Here is a 19,056-nt window from a genome sequence, read left to right as displayed (position 1 = left end):
CCGATAAAAATAATAATTACTGCAGAGAAGAGCGACAAGAGAAAGAAAGTCATGCATCCACACTCCTACCAAGAGATAGAGGTGAGCTTACGCAGACCTAACAAATACCTTTACATGGTGCAAGGGGAGATCCAATTAAGTGAGCACAGGCCGTGCCACAGGCTGCACAAGCCCACCCTGCATGCCCTGGAAATCCTCAGTGCCCGAATCCTGTGCTGTGCTATCAAAAGCATAAAGTCAGAGACTCTGCATATGGAGATGATGCTGTTTGGCATCACCCAAGGGATATTGCCTGCATATAAATTCTTATTTAAAAATATTCATTTTGGAATGAAATTAACACAACAAAACTAAAAATTCAAGAATTAGGAAGTATTAAGCTAAAGCTACTTATGTGGGTTTTAGTTCCACCCAATAACACTGTTTCTACATACACAGTCATATATTTTTTCCAACAGAACCCACTGTTTTATTTAGGATACAGAATAGAGGGAGATCATTTAATGGGAAATTAGTTATCCTTACCACTGTGAGATGGCAAGTCATATTTAAGCATACTGAAGCAAGTCATACCAAATACAGTATTTTCTTATTTGCATGGTCCATTCAGACACCACCAATTCAGCTCCCCAATGAACACTAAGTGCTGTTATCTCATACGTGTACACAGATGATCCAAAAAATAAAAAGCATTTTCTAGTCACATATTAAAACCAACAAAGAAAATTATGTAGCCACAAAACTTGTTCTGCATGGACATTCAGTTCTCCTAATGCAGAGACCATCCTTGCCAGCTCTGCAATATCTTGCCTCACTCAACGCAAACTTCCACAGTTAATGAGGCAATGATACTGCAGAGAAGAGACCCCCTTTACTAAATATCTCACAAGCAGATCCATTCTGCACGGTGAAGGAATAAGAGATCTGTGGAAAAATGATAGAATATAGCTTCATAATTAAAAACTACTTGCATAATGGTGGCCAATAAAGGTTGTATGAGCAAAGTAGACCATGCCAAATCACAAAGCATTCACTAAATTGTAACTTTATACATCGCTGGGTAGGAATCAATATCTCAAAAATTAAAATATCTTCCTGAAAAACAATACTGTTTTTGAACAGAGTATTACCCTAAAAGGAGCTATACTCTCCAAGCATTTCAGCTGAGTAACTTGTATTGAGAAAGAGCTGCGTTAACTATGCTAGACCACACTGAAACCTAACAAATTTTTGAAATATACTTTAAAAAACAACTCATAAAAATGCACGCATGTATGTGTGCATTAGGTTTAATAGAGAGTGTTTATGAACTATAAAAGATATGTGATTTAATGTAATAAGAGAAGGTTGTTTATGAAAAACAAGTATTTATGATAATGGTACAGCTTTGTGAAGGCTTGGTAAGATACCAAAAAGCACCACTAAGAGTTTTGTTCAGAATAAATAAAAGTGTGTTGGAATAAATTTATTGCAACAACAAACGTGATTGGAAGTTTAATGCATAATAAACTTTTAAAAATGGTGCTAAGAGGTTTTGTGTTTTAAAGTTATTGGTTCAGTTAGTTAGTGTAATTAATAGAAGACATCTTATTAGAGGATGTTAAAATGAAGCAAAAAATTATGCAATAAAAAGTTTTCTTAAAAGGCTGCAAAAGACACAACTAAAGTCTTCCCAGGGCAGAGGAAGGGATCTATGTCGCTATGCCCATGCTCCAAGGACTTATAAAAATAAGCAAACCCCCCCTCCCCCCCCAAATAAACAAACAAAACATGCAGACAGTGAAAGAAAAAACAAGCTAAAAGAAAAGGAAACAACTAGGCAAATCATTAGCATAATCCTTGCTGAGCTAAAGCAAGGAAAAACAACTTTGAGAAAAACCAACAGTTAACTAGTATGTTAAATATGCATAGCTAGGAGGGAGAGGGAAGTACACATGCGAATAAACACCAGTTGTTTGATGCAGCTTCTGGGCAAAACAAGAAGCTCCAGAAGATGCAGGCTAAAACCAATGCCAGGTGCTGCAAACAAACTGCCAATCTTTGGCAACAGGGAAATTAGTGGTATTTAGTTATCCTCAAAAGCAATGGTATAAAGAACTAATGATTCAATAATCCTAATTTATCATCTCTCACAGGACAGTTATAAAGATAAACCAAAAAATCCTAAACAACTGGAAGCTTTCAGCACAGGCAACTGCAAAACATCACAAAAAGGAACTCAAACCACCAAACTTCATTTAGAGATGACTATAATTCCACAAGTATTACCCACTATTTACAGAAAGTAAAGGAAGTGGATGCTTCAAAGCAGAACAAATACAATGAAGTACCTCATGTGTTTCAAAGAGTGAAGACATACATTTTTATTTAGCAAGCTGTGCGCTCTGGCATTGGTTAAGGCTTATTACCTCTGTATACGTGAGCTAAAGCATCTGAAGCTGCAATGAAAAATTATATCAGCTGGTAAAGGCTTTCCTACAGACGTTGCTCTTATATCTGTAATGCTAGGTCTGCAGAGAGTATAAGCTGCATCTACACAATAAGAAGTAGTACCATGCAATAAAACCCCAAACCCAGCTAGCTCAAGTATAAGAAGAAATACAGCCCTTGATTCTACTGCTCAGGACACCGCCCTGTGCCACATCAATATATCCCCATGCTCTGCCAATGGATTGCTCTGCTACACAAGAGGATACAGATTTTGAGTTTCAAGCTCCGTAGCAGATATACCCTAACACTAACATTTCTCTGCCTTCCTCTCCCAACCCCTTCCTCTTCTCTCTACCTCCTTTGCCCCTCTCCTTTTAGCTACTGTCACACCATTCCTCTTTCTCCCCTACTTGCATTCCCCTTCTTGGCTCTCCTCTTCAGCTTTATTCCTCCAATGCCCCCTGTTGCTGTAATGCTTACTTCTATGCTGCTGATCTACCTACCCACTGCTGACCCTTCCCCTTCAGTTCCCTATTCCTCTCTCAGCTCCTACTCTGACTTGCCAAAAACACTGTAGTTAAACAAAATGACTCCAGCCCTTCACATCTCCTTTCTCACCAATCCATTCCTCAACCCTCCTCATCACACCCCAGCAGCTCCTCCTGCTCCAGCCAAGCAGTGAGGAGGGGTGAAATCAATGAAGTGCCTCTGCTCTGCTATCTGGAGCCTACTGTGGCCACCAAGGGTACGAGAAGTCCTGCTCAGCCCGCGCGCCAAAAGCACGTCTGGCCCAACAGTCACACAGGATTTGAGGAGAAAGGACCACTGCTCCGCTCTCACGTGGCCTCTGGAGACTGTAGGTACAAACTCTAGGAAGTCCAGGGGGCACACATAAGGAATTCACCCCCATAACCAGCAAGAGGCATATCACCAACACTATAGGAGCTGTCTTCCTCTTCCTCATGCTAAAATGCAGAACAGTGTTTTGACAAAATGTTCTTGAAAAACATCAGCCTTAAAACAGACTTCTGTTGTGTTGAATCTCAGTCAAGCAAAGTTCTTCAAACCTATAAGCTACTAACTACAAGCTCTTACAAATAATAAAAAAAAGTATCAAGTTATTTTATTATGGAAACCACCATCTTTCCTGTCTATAATGACTGGAGGCCACTAAAGCTGTAGTTATGTCTGGATTTACCTTTCTATTACAAAGCCAGTCTTTACACCAATTTCTGATTCTTACCCTCCATCCCAAAGTTGGGACCTACCCCTGATCTAAAAAAAAAAGTCAGAAACTCTTACACCATTCTATTGCTAATCTTCACCAAGTTTTCTATTCCATTTTCATTTCAACTCAATTTTCATTGCTTGAAAGGTATTTGGATGGACATACAATCCTTCTGACTTAAACTTTTCTTTTCCTGCCAAGGTGCAATCCTTTCCTTGAATATCCACTGCCAACCCTACCTCACATTTTTAAAAACTTAGAGAGGCCCGCTGTCATTCATCAGCCACACAAATGCAATGTTTTCCACATTTTTACCCATGCTTTCATTCTCTTTAAAGGAAATTGTTGATGCCCTGCTTCATTAAGCTCCAGGACAATTACCAGGCAGATTTTGCGTGTGGAAGCCAGTTTTTTGCTTTCAGAGGAAATAGGCTGATAAGCACTTGATCCTTCTCTTGCCTAATTCATTTCTGCTCATTCCAATTGTCAAAAAGTAAATTAGTTCCAGAAAGGTCAGATGAGTCTGTCTGGGTGCCAACCACCACTATCATTATTATTGTCATTGAACTAGTCATGTACCCAGATTCTCTCACAAACATGTTGCCCAGAAAAACTTTGTTCTTATTTGAAGAAAATCTAAAGTGATATATGGGAATCCTGACAGTTAACATTTGGAGCATGTTTGAGGAAGATCAGACATACTTTCAAAATTCATAGCAGGGACCTGGGTCTCTCAGGGAACATCTAGTCCATTACAGAAAACTCTCAAGGGGAAAGTTACCAGCAAAACACATGAGTGGAAAATGATAATACTGCAAAAAAATAAAACTGTGTACATGATTAACAAGTGCAATCATTGTATAGGTTAGCACATTTTCAAGTTAAAGCTGCATTTGTGAAATGGCGTGAAAGGGAGGATGTTATATAATTAGACTACTTACATGCAGACACCTTTTAAGGCAGTCCACATTTTTTGCATGACTACTCTGTCAAACGAAGATATTATTAAAAAAAACAGAGCAAACACAGAGCTAATAACTTCAAGAGGCAAAGAGTGTGAGTCGCCTTTACAAAAAGCATTTACTTTTATAGATATCTAAGTAGATTGAGTTGTATCTTCACCCAAATTCAACTGAGGATCTTGGGAGAAAGAAGCAACCTTTAAGCTCGCTATCACACCAGAAGTGTTATATGAGAGAACACGTACAGGCTGGATGCGAGAGAAGCATTTCCCATCACCCAAAGGTGATGTGTCAGGGACTCCTGAAAAAGGGAGGAAGAGGTGGGCTGCAGGTCATACGGCTCTTCTAGCAAGTTGCTCTCCACCTATGCTGTTTTAAGATCAGGTATTCATGCTTTATCCCATCTTTGGGACTTGGGGGGGGGAATAAAATCAATACTTTACTAATTAGCAACGCTTAAGTAAGCCAGAAAGATAACAAGCTGTTTTCAGCAAGGCATTTAATTATGTAGCACACACAAGCCCCATGTTTTATTCAGGCCCTTTATTAGTTCAGTTTACTCTTTGTCCACTGTGATTAAAAACTGCAAGTTCTTAAGTGCAAGTAACATGAAGAAAGGTTTGAGGTCCCTCCTTTTGACAGTGTATACTGGTACTGTGAACAAATAAAAGTGGGTAGATAATATATACTTCAGTTATGCAAGACCTGTAATGAGAGCATAGATGAAGTTTAAGGTAATTGGTGAGCTCAAACATGTCTGTTGGAAGCTAAGCTACCTACCAGACTTTGGTAGGTATGGCCCCAGCATGGGCAAGGCACAAAGGTAGTCCATTAGCTTCCTTGCAGCTGGGTGTAACGGGGTTTATTTCTCACTTAAATGTCCTATTCGCAGTCAGATCAGCTGAGGGCAACTTCTTAAGCAGCCGCAGAACGAGGCTCAGCTATGTCTCTGCAGAGGTGTGCCTTGATATCCTTGACAGTACATCTCAAGGAAGTACTTTAACAAAACAAAACCATCATACAGTTATAACTGAAAAATTGCTGGAAAACATGCAGTCCTGCCAACTACTCTAACTCCCACAGACACAGCAAGCTGATATCCTACAGCAAGGCTGTCCAGCATTTATGCTATGTCCAGCAATGCAGAAAACAGAATTCTTCCTAGACGGCCTCAGGTGACCAGATCTGTACCTGACATACGAACAACATGAAGCTGCTCCCATCACCCATATACGCACTTTAACGTCTGGCCACACGCGAAGTCTCTTTCTGTTCCTATCACACATTTGATGAGGAACGCCCACGTTTTGGTTGCAGCAGAAGAGGAATCAGAGCATATAGCTTTTCACTGTCCCTAAAGGAAGTCACGTATCTCACCCCAGCTGAAAGTTCATAAGCCACTGCTCTATTGCAATCCGAAGTTAACCAACAATTTATTTAAAAATATATTTCATTTGTTTAAACAAACAAGATTGATAAAATGGAGAATGGCATTGCCACATGGCCCACAATAGATGCATGTTAATAATACCTATCTGTTAATGATTTTTAAAATTATTTATTCCAACAGTCCCTATATCTACCCTTGAGATGAGCAGCATATGTTCTAGAGTTCTCTGGTGTACTACCAGATGGAGACTAACAAACAGAGGCAGATGTGAACTTGAAATACTAGGTTTCTTTATTATTAGTTTTTTTAAGCAAACCGAGACTGCCAATTAGTTTGAGACAGCTTTTAGTGCAAGGAAGTATAAATTTTGAATTGCTTATGGGTTAGCAAATGCAAAGCAACATCTTTTTCACTGGAAAAAAGGTCACACCCCTTTCTGCATTATGGAGAGCTTTCTGGAAACTCTGTTTTATTAGAGCAAAGAAGGGAAGAAATGTAATAAACGTCTAATCAGCTTCACTGTATCCAATATTTGAAATGAAATTTATTTTCTTGCATGTTAAAAGACAAACAGATAGTTTAGCTATACACTCACGTAGCTGTCTGCTAACTATCTTGGTTTTAGGATGATCTCAAACTACAAAACTGGATGATTAAACAAAAAGTAAGAGAGATTAAATCAGACAAGGTTTAACCTGGTCCCCTGAACCAAGTGTTCCAGCCATGTATATAATTCAAAACTGTCTGAAGGAAAACTCTCACACAAACATCTGCTTCCTCAGCTGTAGGGCTTTCCGCAGGCCCCTCTAAAAAGCAAGATAGTAGTGTTTCCTTTGGTCTGCCTCGCACAGGTGACAGTAGCATTTCACCACCCCAGCATCATTACACACAGGAGGCCTCACAAACAAAAGCAAGCTGCTTCTTTCTGTTTCCGCTTTTTGCTTGTGGCACTACGGCACTCCCTCCCCCTCCGACTTTGAACAGTGCCCAAGCACAGGCAATCCTGGGGAAAGGGAAGAGGATCAGGACAGTGGATTTAATCCTGCAGCACAGCAAATGCCCCAGGAGTACAGCTGCTTGAACATCAGCCCTCCATGACCAGGTTTGATGGTGGGGGACGGGGGGGAGCAGGGAAGACACTAAATGACTTTTAGGGAAAAGTTGGCTGCAGAAACTTTTCCAATAGCCTGCAGATGGTGGTGGGCCCAGGAGACTAGTGGGACCACATTGCTCATGGGACATTTGAGCAAGACTTACAGATAGATGAAGTTGGTTATATCACTCCCCTGACCCCAAGCCAGTGCTTACCACCAGCCTGCTCCCCACCACACTGCCGCCCGACCAGCCCGGGAGCACTCTGCTGTGGGGAGGGCATTATGCTACTGGCCACCCCCACTGACAGTCAATGACCCAAAATCCCTGCCAAGGTAGAAGTCTACTTGTAATCCTCTCTCACCTGGGTCATGATATGGCATGCCATGGACCCAAAGCACTTGTGGCAACACCTTGACAAATGTGACAAGGTTCTCTGTCCTTTTTCAGCCCTTCTCCTTGGTGGGCACAACAACCACAGATGAATGAATCATATCCCAGACAAAATCCATTTCAACATTTATGTTTCTGCTGCTTGTATAGCAGGGAATAGGATCTGCAGTATTGCTGTGCATGATGCCATTACAACTGTGTAAGCCTATAATCACAGCTTTTGGGGAGGGGAAGACACCACACAGGAGGGGAGTATTAGGGCTTGCCAAGTTCATGATTTAAACAGTAGCCAGGACTAAGCTAGACACTAATGCAGGGCGGGTACTGTGCAGACAATTTCCATCATCTCTGCTGCAGCACAAGAAGGTCTGCCGATATCTCATAGCCCTAGGGAAATTGTTTTTAAAAAGCATAAAACCCTTATGGTCAGACTGGTAACCTCCAGCACTCGGCAATTCTGAGGTAATGCCCCATTTCCACCTAAAGCCTCACACAGAGCCCACACCTACCTAAAGACACGTCAGGAAAAGCAGTTCTGTCACCAGAGAGGGAATGGGGAGTGCTGGAAAAAGGGTCTCGAACGTAGGTTACAGCAGGGGGAAATGGGAAAGAGCTGACCTGGATGTGCCCTTGCACCTGAACGTACTCTGGAGCAGCAACCCGGTCTCTGGCCTCTGCATTACCACACCCCTACATGAAGCTTGGTTCACGCAGTCTCTGTGACCGGGTAAAACTATTGTGTGAAATACAGCTGTGGTCCCAGATGTCCACGACACCCTTTAACTTATTAGATTTAATCAGACTCTGACTGCATCTCTAGTAGCCAGAGGCAGCCACAAGGTTACTATCAGAGATCATCTGATATTACTGCTGGGTTATTCTGCCACCAAGGAGACTTTCAGGTCTTCCACGTCACAGGCTGAAAAGCTATGTTGTTTCCAGGGGTCCCCAGGCTGTACTTTGCCTAGTCTTCTGGGAACAAAGGAGCAGGTGTCACCATTGCAACACATAATGTAGTAAAGAGAGGATAATATAGAAAATAAAGTGAATTATAGGAGACAAGTGATTCAAGCAAAGGTGAATGACAACGGAAGTTACCAGTTAAACAAAGGAAAGGACTTCAAACTAGGAGAAAGGTGGATCTACAGAGCATGAGGAATTACAAAGCATTGAGGCCTCATAGACAACAGCAGTTAAAGCCATACAAGCCATCTGTCCCTTTACCTAGCACAAGAAACATTAACGAGAGCTTGGTAGATTAGGAGTCCTCCAATGGCCTGTATATGGTCACATTGGAAGACTTCATAGTAGTACAGACAAATCATCAGGTCTTATGTCTCCATCCAGGACTGAAGAGAATCCAATGCACACCTGGGGCACAGCTTCTGGTTTAGTTTCCTCCAAAGAAACAGACCCCCAAACTGCTCAAACTAACTCAGTCACAGCAAGTAGGACAATCAGGGCGTTGCTTCAAAATTCACTACAGTGCCAGAGTAAGATACCAATACAGATACAGACCAGCAGTCAAGCCAATTCAGGTGTCAGACACCTCAAAACCAGAGACAGGACTTAAACTGAAACAAAAGCATTCAAAGAGTTCAGAAGATTCTGAGCGTTCTGAGTAACAGCCACCTCTGTGTTAATGCAAGTTTGCAGCCAGCCTTTGTGCAGCCCAGTGCATATAGGAGCAACTGACGTGGCTACTGTTCACATAACTCTTGTCTGAAACTAGTACCCCTGGAAGGTTAATTAAAAAGGATTTAGTGCTATTAAAGAATAAAATATCAGAACCCCAGAGGAGGCATAATTGCAAGATGAATTGTGCAGCTTCACGGTTTCCAAATCCACATGGTGTTATTGGCAGCTGGCCTTCAATTATAAGAAGGTAACAAGAAAAAGCACATAGCCAGTGACAGTGAGGTGAGGCGCCTGCTGTCCCTTAAAGGAATACTGCTCCCCTTGGAGGTTTCTGCACTGACTGAACTTTGAGACAGCCACTGCTCAAGTATAACTCATGGTAATGTGACTGACTGCAACGTGGATAGCAAAATGTGCAAAGTTTACCTGGTGTTAGCTTCAGTGCTACCAGAAACTGAGTAGGCTTTCTGGGTTTTCACTAAAGGCAAGGTTTGGCCCAAGACACGACAGACATATGGGAACAAAAACTTCAACTCAGGCAGCCAGAAGTATCTGAAATTTGCCTTCAATAAGCTTTGGCCACAGTCCAAAATCTGTGCTGGAAACTTCACAGAACAAATCCTTCCAGCAATAACCTCCCTCCTGCTACTTCAGCATCTCCCCATGAAGACCTGCCCAATGGTGGGAGTTGCATAAGAACTAGAAGCAAAACAAAGAGCTGGAGTGAAATAGCCCATACAGGTTTGAAATTGCTGTAGTTCACTGTTTCAAAGATGTATAAGCAGAGTCTTAGAAGAACAAATACAATCTTGTCTTACCAAAAGCTTTGGTTTGTTTTTTGGGGTTTTTTTGTTGGTTGGTTGCTTTTTTTTTTTTGGGGGGGGGGGGGAGGTGGGGAAGCAAGGCATGGCAGAAATTAAGCATACATTTGTTTTGATAATTGAGATATTTTCACTTCATATTTTCAAAGCATTTCAAAACACCATTTTGAAACAGAAGAAGTCATCTTCCCAAAAAGAAAGTTTATGAATTTCACCTACATAATCCTGAACAGAATGCTTTGCTTGACCAAAATTTGATTCCCCTCTGCCGTCTGTTTGCCCCATTGCCACTGCTTCTCATTGTCCCAAAGGGCTTTCCCACCACATGCACAATTTTATATGGCACTAGAAGGACACAGATAACTATGAACTCCTACCACATAGTTACAGCCCAGCAATGATTAGGTTCCTCATTTGCTATGATACCAAACACCTGCACTGTGCTGTAAGACACATTAGCCACCTATTTCTCATTCCAGTGACAATGGTTTAACCTGCATTGAAGCAGGGGCTACTCTAAACCTCAGTTCCTTTGGCTTCAGCATGATACTGAGTACCCAGATACCCATATTATCCTTATTTCACAATTTCTTGTTGAGTTAAGGCAATACTATAATGACCAATATACTTGAAGTAGATAAATGCTAATGCAGCTGCAACACCAATCAGGAAAACTGATCTGCATGGGGCAGGGGGTAAGACTCAGAGGAATGAGGAAACCCCCCCACATTTCAGTTGGGTGAAATTCCCAATCTATTTTGCTGCACAGCTACCACAAATGCTGAGTTTATTTAGCAATTAGATGGAAAAAAGGTAGCAGCGAAGTGCCACTGAAGAAACATGTAATAAACCAACCTTTGGGCCACATCCCAAAAGGGCACTGACAACTCGATGTCCAGTACTTCAGTGTGAGCTATAAAATAAAATTCCTCTAAATATTCAGTTTTAATTTACTTGTCTGTCACAAAGCAAGTCTGTAGCAATACAGGGATACATGGTTTCGAGCATAAAATCTTGGTCTAATGTTGCAATCTTTCCTGTAACCAATTATCACAGACATATTCCCAGCCTTCAGGGAGTCCATCCTTGCAGACAGCACGCCAATACTAAGTTTGGCAGGGATGCTTACACACACTCTAGGTACACAACAAGAAAAAGTCTCAGGCTCAGTGTTTCTAAAGAGATCTGACACACAAGCGGGACAGGACTGATTGTCTCTGCTGTGCTTTATAGGCTGCCTTAGCAAGTGGCACTTTCAAAAAGGGCAGAAGACAAATGTTGCCATCACAAGGTCAGTGATGCTGTGAGACAAAACCTTGCAACTGCATACATTGCTTAGCACAAGAGACCTGCAGGCCCATCCTCCACTGATTTGTCTTGTGAAAGACTGGTCTTGAGTCTCCGTATGCACACAAGTCTGAATACACATACAGCACTGAGAACACCAGTTTTATTCTCAAGTTTTTCAATGAACGGATTCCCATCTCCCTACAGTTTGCTCCTGTATCTTGAGATAAATGAGCAATCCCAAGACCTGGAGAAAGCATTACTGCTGACCCCACGCCCACAATACAGGCAGTGATTCCAAAGCTGCCACATTAAGGAAGCAAGAAGAAAGTTACACCTCAATGAGCACCTCTGTGGCAGCAAGTAGAGACAAGAACCTGCTAATATCATGTGGGGTTGGACTAGTGACACAGCACGTACCTGCTGAGCAGGTAAAGAGTTCTCCGTATCATTTTTGGCTTGCCATGCTGCTAGGCAACCTGCTGAGCTACATCTGCTATTTAGATTTGCAGAACGGCAGGCTCAAGACTGACAGCCACTAGGACAAGAAGAGTGGGACACAAACAAGAATAAAAGCTGTTAAAATACAAGGTTTGCAAAACCTGTAATTGATCAAGGAATGCTCCAGCATTACAAACTCTTCCCATGCAAATTCTTTTTCCCATCTCCTAGTCTGGCTGACACCAACAGAAATTTGTAACACCTGACAGTAACTAGTTACCAAGACTTACTATCTTAAAATAAAAATTAACAGAAACAGAGAATCACAAAACAGCCAAGATTGGAAAGGGACTCTGGAGATTTCCTAGTGCAACACCCTGCTCACAGCAGGGTGAACTAGGGCAAGTTGCTCAGGTCCATGTCCAGTCAAGCTTTGATTATCTTCTTCAAGGATAGAGACTCCAGAACCTCTCTGGGTCACCTGTTCCAGGTGTTTGACCAACCTCACAGTAAAATAATTATGTTTAAAGGAAATTTCCTGCATTTCAATTTGTGACCATACACATTTATAAGATCCCCCGAGTCCTCCCTTCTCCAGGCTGAAGAATACCAGCTCTCTCAGCTTCATCTCATATGAGACACTCACATCCCTTAATAATCTTCATGGTCATTTGCTGGACTTGCTGCACTATGTCCATATGTCCCTCATACTGGGGAGCCCAGACCTGGACAAAGCACTCAGATGTGTCTCACCCCCCAGAGTAGAGGGGAAGGATCATCCCTGCCAATTACTACCCAATTTCTACCACCAGGGACTGATTTCCAACTGAACTTTGTGCTGCTGACCACAGCCCTATATGCCCAGGAGCTCAGCCAGTTTTCAGTTAATCTTATTGTTCATTTGTCTAATCCACCCTTCATCAGTTTGTCAATGAGGATGTTAACAGGAGACAGTGTCAAAAGCCTTACTAAAGTCAAGATAAACAACATCCACTGCTCTCCCCTAGTCATCTCATCATAGAAGGCTATCAGGTTCGTCAAGCATGATTTCACCTTCATAAATCTATGCTGACTACTCCCAAATCAACTTCTTGTCCTTCATGTGTTTGGAAACGGTTTCCAGGATTATTTGCTCCATCACCTTCCTGGGGACTTATGCGAGGCCAATCACCTATAGTTCCCCAGATTCTCCTCCTTGTGCTTCTTGAAGATAGTGGTGACTGGCTTTCTTCCAGTCCTCAGGAATCTCCCTCAATTGCCAGGACCTTTCAAACATAATCAAGAGTGGCCTCACAATGGCATCAACCAGCTCATTCAGCACTTGTCAGTACATCCCACCAAGTCCCATGGACTTGTGTATGTCCTCCTTAAGTGTTCCATAATCTGATCCTCCTCCACCAAGGGTAAGTATTCCTTGCTCCAGACTTTACCACTGATCTCAGGGACCTGGGATTGCTGAAGGCAAGTTTTACCAGTGAAGGCAGCAAGTACCTCAGTCATTTCTCCACCCTTTGTCACAAGATACTCCCACCCCATTCAGCAGTGGATCCAAATTTTCTCTCGTATCTGTTTAGAAGCCCTTTTTGTTGCCCTTCACATCACTTGTCAGATTCTGGGTGGGCTTTGGCTTTCCTAATCCCATCCTTGAATGATCAGTGTTTCTATTTGCCTCTTGGCTCACCTGTCCCTGCTTCCAACTCTTCTACACTTTTTAGGGAATGGCAAGGTCGAAGAGACTTGCACTCAATGCTTGCTCCATTTCAGTACCCCATCATAAGCAGTACTCAGTTTCAAGTGTTTCAATTTATTCCCCAGGGGACTTCTGGGGGTATGGTAAGGAGTCCCCATGCAAACTTTTTACACACTTGAAAACCTGACTCCTAATCAAAGGAACAGTAGTCTTAAATGAGTAAGCTTGGCTGAAGCACTTTATACTTAATGATGACCTTCACTGAACAGGTTTTGAAGGTACTTCCTAAGCAAGGTCTATCTTTTCATTTTCTCCATTTTCCATCAGGTGAAGAGATGGAAGCCCTGCAGTGCTAGAATCTATTTCAAGTTCCAAGCAGGGGGCTAAGCAAGAACAAGTAATAAGCATGCTTTAGCGATTACTATAAATCACAGGGTGTCCAATTTCCTATTGCTCTAGATCTTCCATTACAAAGATATTACCTCTTCATCGTGGGAGCCCATTAACATTCACTTTGAACACGACTCCACAAGACGTCACGAAATAGTATCAGGTCATGGTAATTCAGGCTCCTAAATTACATACCTGCCACCGACACAAGCTTCTTGTTTTATATTAGACCATGCAAGGCTTCCTTGTTCCATTCTTATTCCTCTCTGATAAAACAGAGATTGAGGTATATGCACAGTATGCACAACAAGGGAACACATTCAGAGGTTTAATGACTTTCTGAAGTACTTTTGCAATCCTCCCTAGCAAGGGGTTAAACAAAATGCTGCTATTCTTTTCACTGAAACAAACATCGGTTTCAGGGTAATTAATTTTAAAAAAAAAAACTTATTTCCAAAAGTATGAAAGATATTGCGCATTCCAATAATTTATTAATCTGCAGTATTGTGTTAAACCTTGGCTCTCTCCAGCAGTGATGTTTCAAGAGCAGTTGGAAGTCAAATAACTGTGTCCAGGGTCTTAAAGATTGCAAGTAAATAGGTTTAAAGGAAAGAAGTTTAATCCTGTGAAGAGTTTTAAATATCCAGAGAGATTAGCATTATTGGAAAAAATTCTGCAGCATCCAATAATTTTATGTCAATTAATTATGAGGTAAATATTAATTTCATATATTTATAAAAGCTTGTTTATTAATAATCTGAAGAGGATTAGCAAACAGCATTTTAACTTCAGAGGTTATCAATTTGGCAGTTACTACCAAGACAGTTGAGATAATAAAAAAGATGTGCAGAAGTTAGAAATATGGACACGGTAGCATAATACTCACCCAGTAGGATACAGAGCAATACATCTGCGGGCGGTGGGGAAGTCACCCCAACATAGATGTTCAGCACAAAAAAGACAGCAATAAAACAGCCAAAGCACGCAGGTCACTTAGGAAAGCAGGCAAGGCAGAAGAGGTAACCAAGTGGCAGCAGGATCCCAGAGCACAGGGGCAGAAAGAGTAGAGCGGATCATCTCTCCCCCCAACACCACAGGTGTCCCTAACCACTGAGTACACCATAACATTGGTTCCCATCTCTTCCCTTGAAACCCTAGTATAAAAGATGCACCAAGCTAAAGTGAAAATAGGAATCCAGACTCAGCAATTTTGTTTTAGAGACTTACCTCTGAGACAAGGTTAAAGCTAGGCAGAAAGTTAAAGGGTTACGATAGTTGACCTGACATTTCTGGCCCCACCACCACCAAATTTGTACATTTCCAAGCATCTCTCCCACTCAACAGTAAGAGCCGTTAAGTGCTACAGCAGGTTACCAAGTGTACTGGGCATCTGTGTCTAGGTGCTGGCAGCGGGGGACTGCAGGGCGGCTTCTGTGAGGAGAGGATGGAGCTGCCCCACGCGGGACACAGCCAGTTCCAACAGACCCACTGCAGGGCACAGCTGAGCCCCTCATCCAAGATGGTGCCGCCTCAGGGGAAATGTATGTAAGAAAGGGCCAACCACTGTTGGGCAGTGAGGGGTGAGAAAAAAAAAAGTATGAGAAACAGCCCTGTGAGCACTGAGGTCAGAGAAGATGGAGGGGAGGAGGTGCTACAGGCAGCAGAGCAGAGACTTCCTTGAGGCCCCCAGAGATACTATGGGTAGATGTGATAAGTTGGACCTTGGTCGGCTGCCAAACGCCTATCCAGGCACTCCCCCACTCCCCCTCCTCAACAGGATGGGGGAGCAAAGATCTAAAAGCTCATTGGTCAAGATAAAGACAGTAACTGGGAGAGGTAATGGGCAAAACTGGGACTGGACATTGCCAGAGAGGGTAATAATTGTGGGGAATCTTTTGTGGTTGTAAAGCAGCGAAGAGACAAGGGGTGGAGATTTATTGTGTGTGTAAATTGTCCACCTTTGTCAGTGTTGTGATGACATTTTGATTTTGGTGTGAAGATTTCCTACACACACACCACCACCCCTTCAAGATGACAGTTTAATAAAGGAAAGCAAAAGCTGCATGTGCAAAGCAAAATAAGGAATTTATTCACTGCTTCCCATCAGCAGGCAGATGTCCGGCCACTTCTTGGAAAGCAGGACCTCAGCACATGTAACCATTACTCCCAACCTCCTGCAGACCCCCAGCCTACTGGCCTTGGGCAGGGCATGGGTTGGAGAGAGAGCTTCGATGCTGTGCAAGCACTGTTCAGCAACAGCCAAACCACTGGTGCACTATCAACACTTCTAGCCATAGATACAAAGAACAGCACCATACGGGCTGCTATGAAGAAAGTTACCTCCATCCCAGCCAGACCCAGTACAATCTCCACCCCTTATTCCCTACCATTTGCATCACACCCAGGTCCCACATTATCCAATACATCTAAGTATCCTCTGACCATCCCATCCCATTCCTTTTCTTTCTCATTCCTGAAATCCCTTCATACCAACACTTACAACATGTACTCCACACTTAAACCATCTTTACGTCCAGCAGTCAGATTTATACATTCTCATTAACCAGTATCCTCTGTCCCTTAACAGGGGCCAAAGCTAATTCACCACTCCAAGGTAGCTAGTTAATAAACTGTTTCATTTAGGCTTCAAAGCATAGAAAGGTCTTCACAAAGAACAAGCTGTACAAGTCAGATTTCAAAGACAGAATACTAGACGAAGCGATCTAGTGCACATTGCCTTCAAGTGACGTCAAGTATACATGTACATAAGGGTGTAAAATCTAAAGGTGACATTCAGTCCTTCAGAGGAAAAAGTCTTCACAAACACTGACAATGCCTTCATCTTTCAGCATTCTGAGAAGTAAGTTCATCTCAGGAAGCAGCACAAAACACTTTCACTTTAGACCTTTTTGTCTTTATCTACTACAGGACGACCTACCATCTAACTTTGATACTTTTATCTCAGTTTTCAAACCATACCATTTTTATTGTCAGTCAGTCTTCAACAAGCACCACAGTACTATTTTATTAATAGTCACCACTATTCAAGCAGCAAAAACAGATGAGAGCACAAAAATCCAAACTAAATGCAACCCTTAAGAACAGTCTCTTCTCTCATTTTCTCTTGCTAAACGGAGATAAAGAGTGTATCATACTGAGCCCCGTTCCTACTTTTATGTTGCAGAGAACTGACTGCACTCATAGCCATTTAAGCCAATTTTATCCTTGCTAAGACTGTGCAAGAAAAACAGGGTTGGTTTAAAGCTGTGCCTGTCAGGAAAGGCTCTTACCTGCGTTAGCCCAGGGGAGATACCAGGGGCAGCTGACATTCACATAGGTGCCGGGCAGTCCGTCTGGCCAGCAGGCATAATTGTCAAATGTTCTGTTGCAGAACTTGCCTTCTGCAGAGAGATGGAAAGGATGGTCATGCCACTGCCTTGTATTAATACTGCAAGGAGGAAAAGACTGAAAAGCAGAAGATAAAAGGAAATACGGACATGTGCATTTAAGCCGTAACAGCACTATGCAATTAAGCTTTGATGTGGAGTTAAACGAGATTTATTTGTCTAAAGGAGTTTATCCTCACACAACAAGAAACTGTTGTTTCGGGGGGAACTGAAGAACAGATTAGGGTCTTTGACTAAATCACGGGACAAGAAAGGTAAACCAATACTGATCCATTCCCATCTTTTCTTTTACACCCTTATGTGTCTCAGTTTAATTTAAAATCATTTTTGCTATGAATACTGTAGATAATTCCTGAGAAAGGTTCACAGTCGTGCAGTTGGAAAGTCTAGCCTAATATATAGATCTGTCAGTGAAATACCCATACACAACCATAACTTTGCATTACAGCTTAATCAACGTGAGAATACTTCAAATTTATTCAACTGTCATTCTTAGAGGGCAGCACTCAACTGCTCAACAAGGTAACAGAGCGGAGGGAGATGAATCTTTCCCTGCCATTGCTGTCATCAGCTACTACTGCTCTTAACTACATTATTATGGCAGAGTGAGAGAATGAAAATTAACAGTTTTGAAATAATTCTTCACAGATACAGCTTTAGACCCATCTTATCTTTCTCAGTGTGTCACAACAGCACTGAAGCATAGGAGAGACCACGCTGTGTCCAGTTGTGAGCATCACTGACAAGTCACCAGTGTCCTCTAAACACCATGATGCTGGCACATCGAAGCTGCTCTCAGCGCATTACAGCAGCTCAACTGTTAAGACAAGCTGCGTTCTCATTTTCACTAAGGCACTTTTTTTTTTTTTAAAGCCATTTCAGCATTTTATAATGCTTAAAATAATTAATACCAACTTTAAGGCCCAAAAACTGCTAGGTCAATGTGAACAACATGGTCCCAGGTTTCCTAACACCTGTGTGATCTCTCAACCCTGGCCCCTGAAAAGGTTTCAGGGATATTACATTAGCATGCTGCTTTGATGTGCTACAGGCACCACCTGCCACTGCAAAACACTCTGGACCTAAAAACTAACATCTTTACAATGAAATTGTTCTATAAAATGCTTCCTCAGCAGAGGGAAGAGTCCCACAGAAAGCAGGGGGAAGCAAATGGATAAAGAAGAAATGGACTGGAAAGTAAGCTGGAGAAGTATTTTCAAGTTCATAAGCGCTCCCTTACTACTGTTATCATGCATTTTAAAAATTAATACATCCTACCCCTACCAAGCAGGCTTACCTGCCACAATGGGGGGTGCCTCATACAAGTATTTCAGGCATTGGAGCTGATACTCCTTCCACTTCTGCATAACCCCAGAGAGGGACCCATCTGAACTCTGAAAGAGAAATCATGAGTCTCAGACATTGCAGGGATTTAAACTGTGTATTTTTCATGCGGCCTGAGTAGGTGGGTGTGAAAATGACTACCACAAGCCAAAACAGCACTGCTTATCATAAAGGGTACAAGACACTGCTATGTGTTTGCCTGATTGCAACAAAAGAAATCCCTTTCTATTTGTACCACGAGGAACTGAAAAAAAACCACAAACAACTATACCGAGTCCTCACTGAAACCCAAACTGAGCTAGCCTTGCTCTCTTGAACACACCCCAGTTGTGTGATTTATTATCTCATGAAAAGACAGGGACAGCAGCAAGTCCTTTTAGGAGAGGTTTTCTTTCCAACAGCAGTATTTCTGCTATCCCATAAATGAGACCAAGTTAATTTACTGTATTCAGCGGATATTCCCCAAGCGTTCTTCCAGAACATGGATGAAAGCTTTTCCAGCTCAGCTTTTCTTCCATGAACAACAGCTTTTCCCTGCATCCA

The 19,056-nt window shown here is 42.2% G+C and overlaps 1 protein-coding gene across 1 annotated transcript in view; it reads right to left on the bottom strand.

Moving 5' to 3' along the window:
* GLP1R (glucagon-like peptide 1 receptor) overlaps positions 1-18,557 on the bottom strand; it is a 58,449-nt gene extending 39,892 nt beyond the window's left edge. The window contains exons 1-2 of the mRNA XM_009331078.1: positions 18,467-18,557; positions 17,053-17,163 (exon numbers count right to left, since the gene is read on the bottom strand). Coding sequence (XP_009329353.1) covers positions 17,053-17,163; positions 18,467-18,536 — 181 coding nt within the window. The 5' untranslated portion in view covers positions 18,537-18,557. The remainder of the gene's footprint in view (positions 1-17,052; positions 17,164-18,466) is intronic.
* Between the last annotated feature and the right edge of the window lie 499 nt (positions 18,558-19,056).

Source organism: Pygoscelis adeliae, unplaced genomic scaffold, assembly GCF_000699105.1.
Source record: "Pygoscelis adeliae isolate BGI_AS28 unplaced genomic scaffold, ASM69910v1 Scaffold218, whole genome shotgun sequence".
Lineage (NCBI taxonomy): Eukaryota > Metazoa > Chordata > Aves > Sphenisciformes > Spheniscidae > Pygoscelis > Pygoscelis adeliae.
This window is presented reverse-complemented; position numbering and strand designations above follow the sequence as displayed.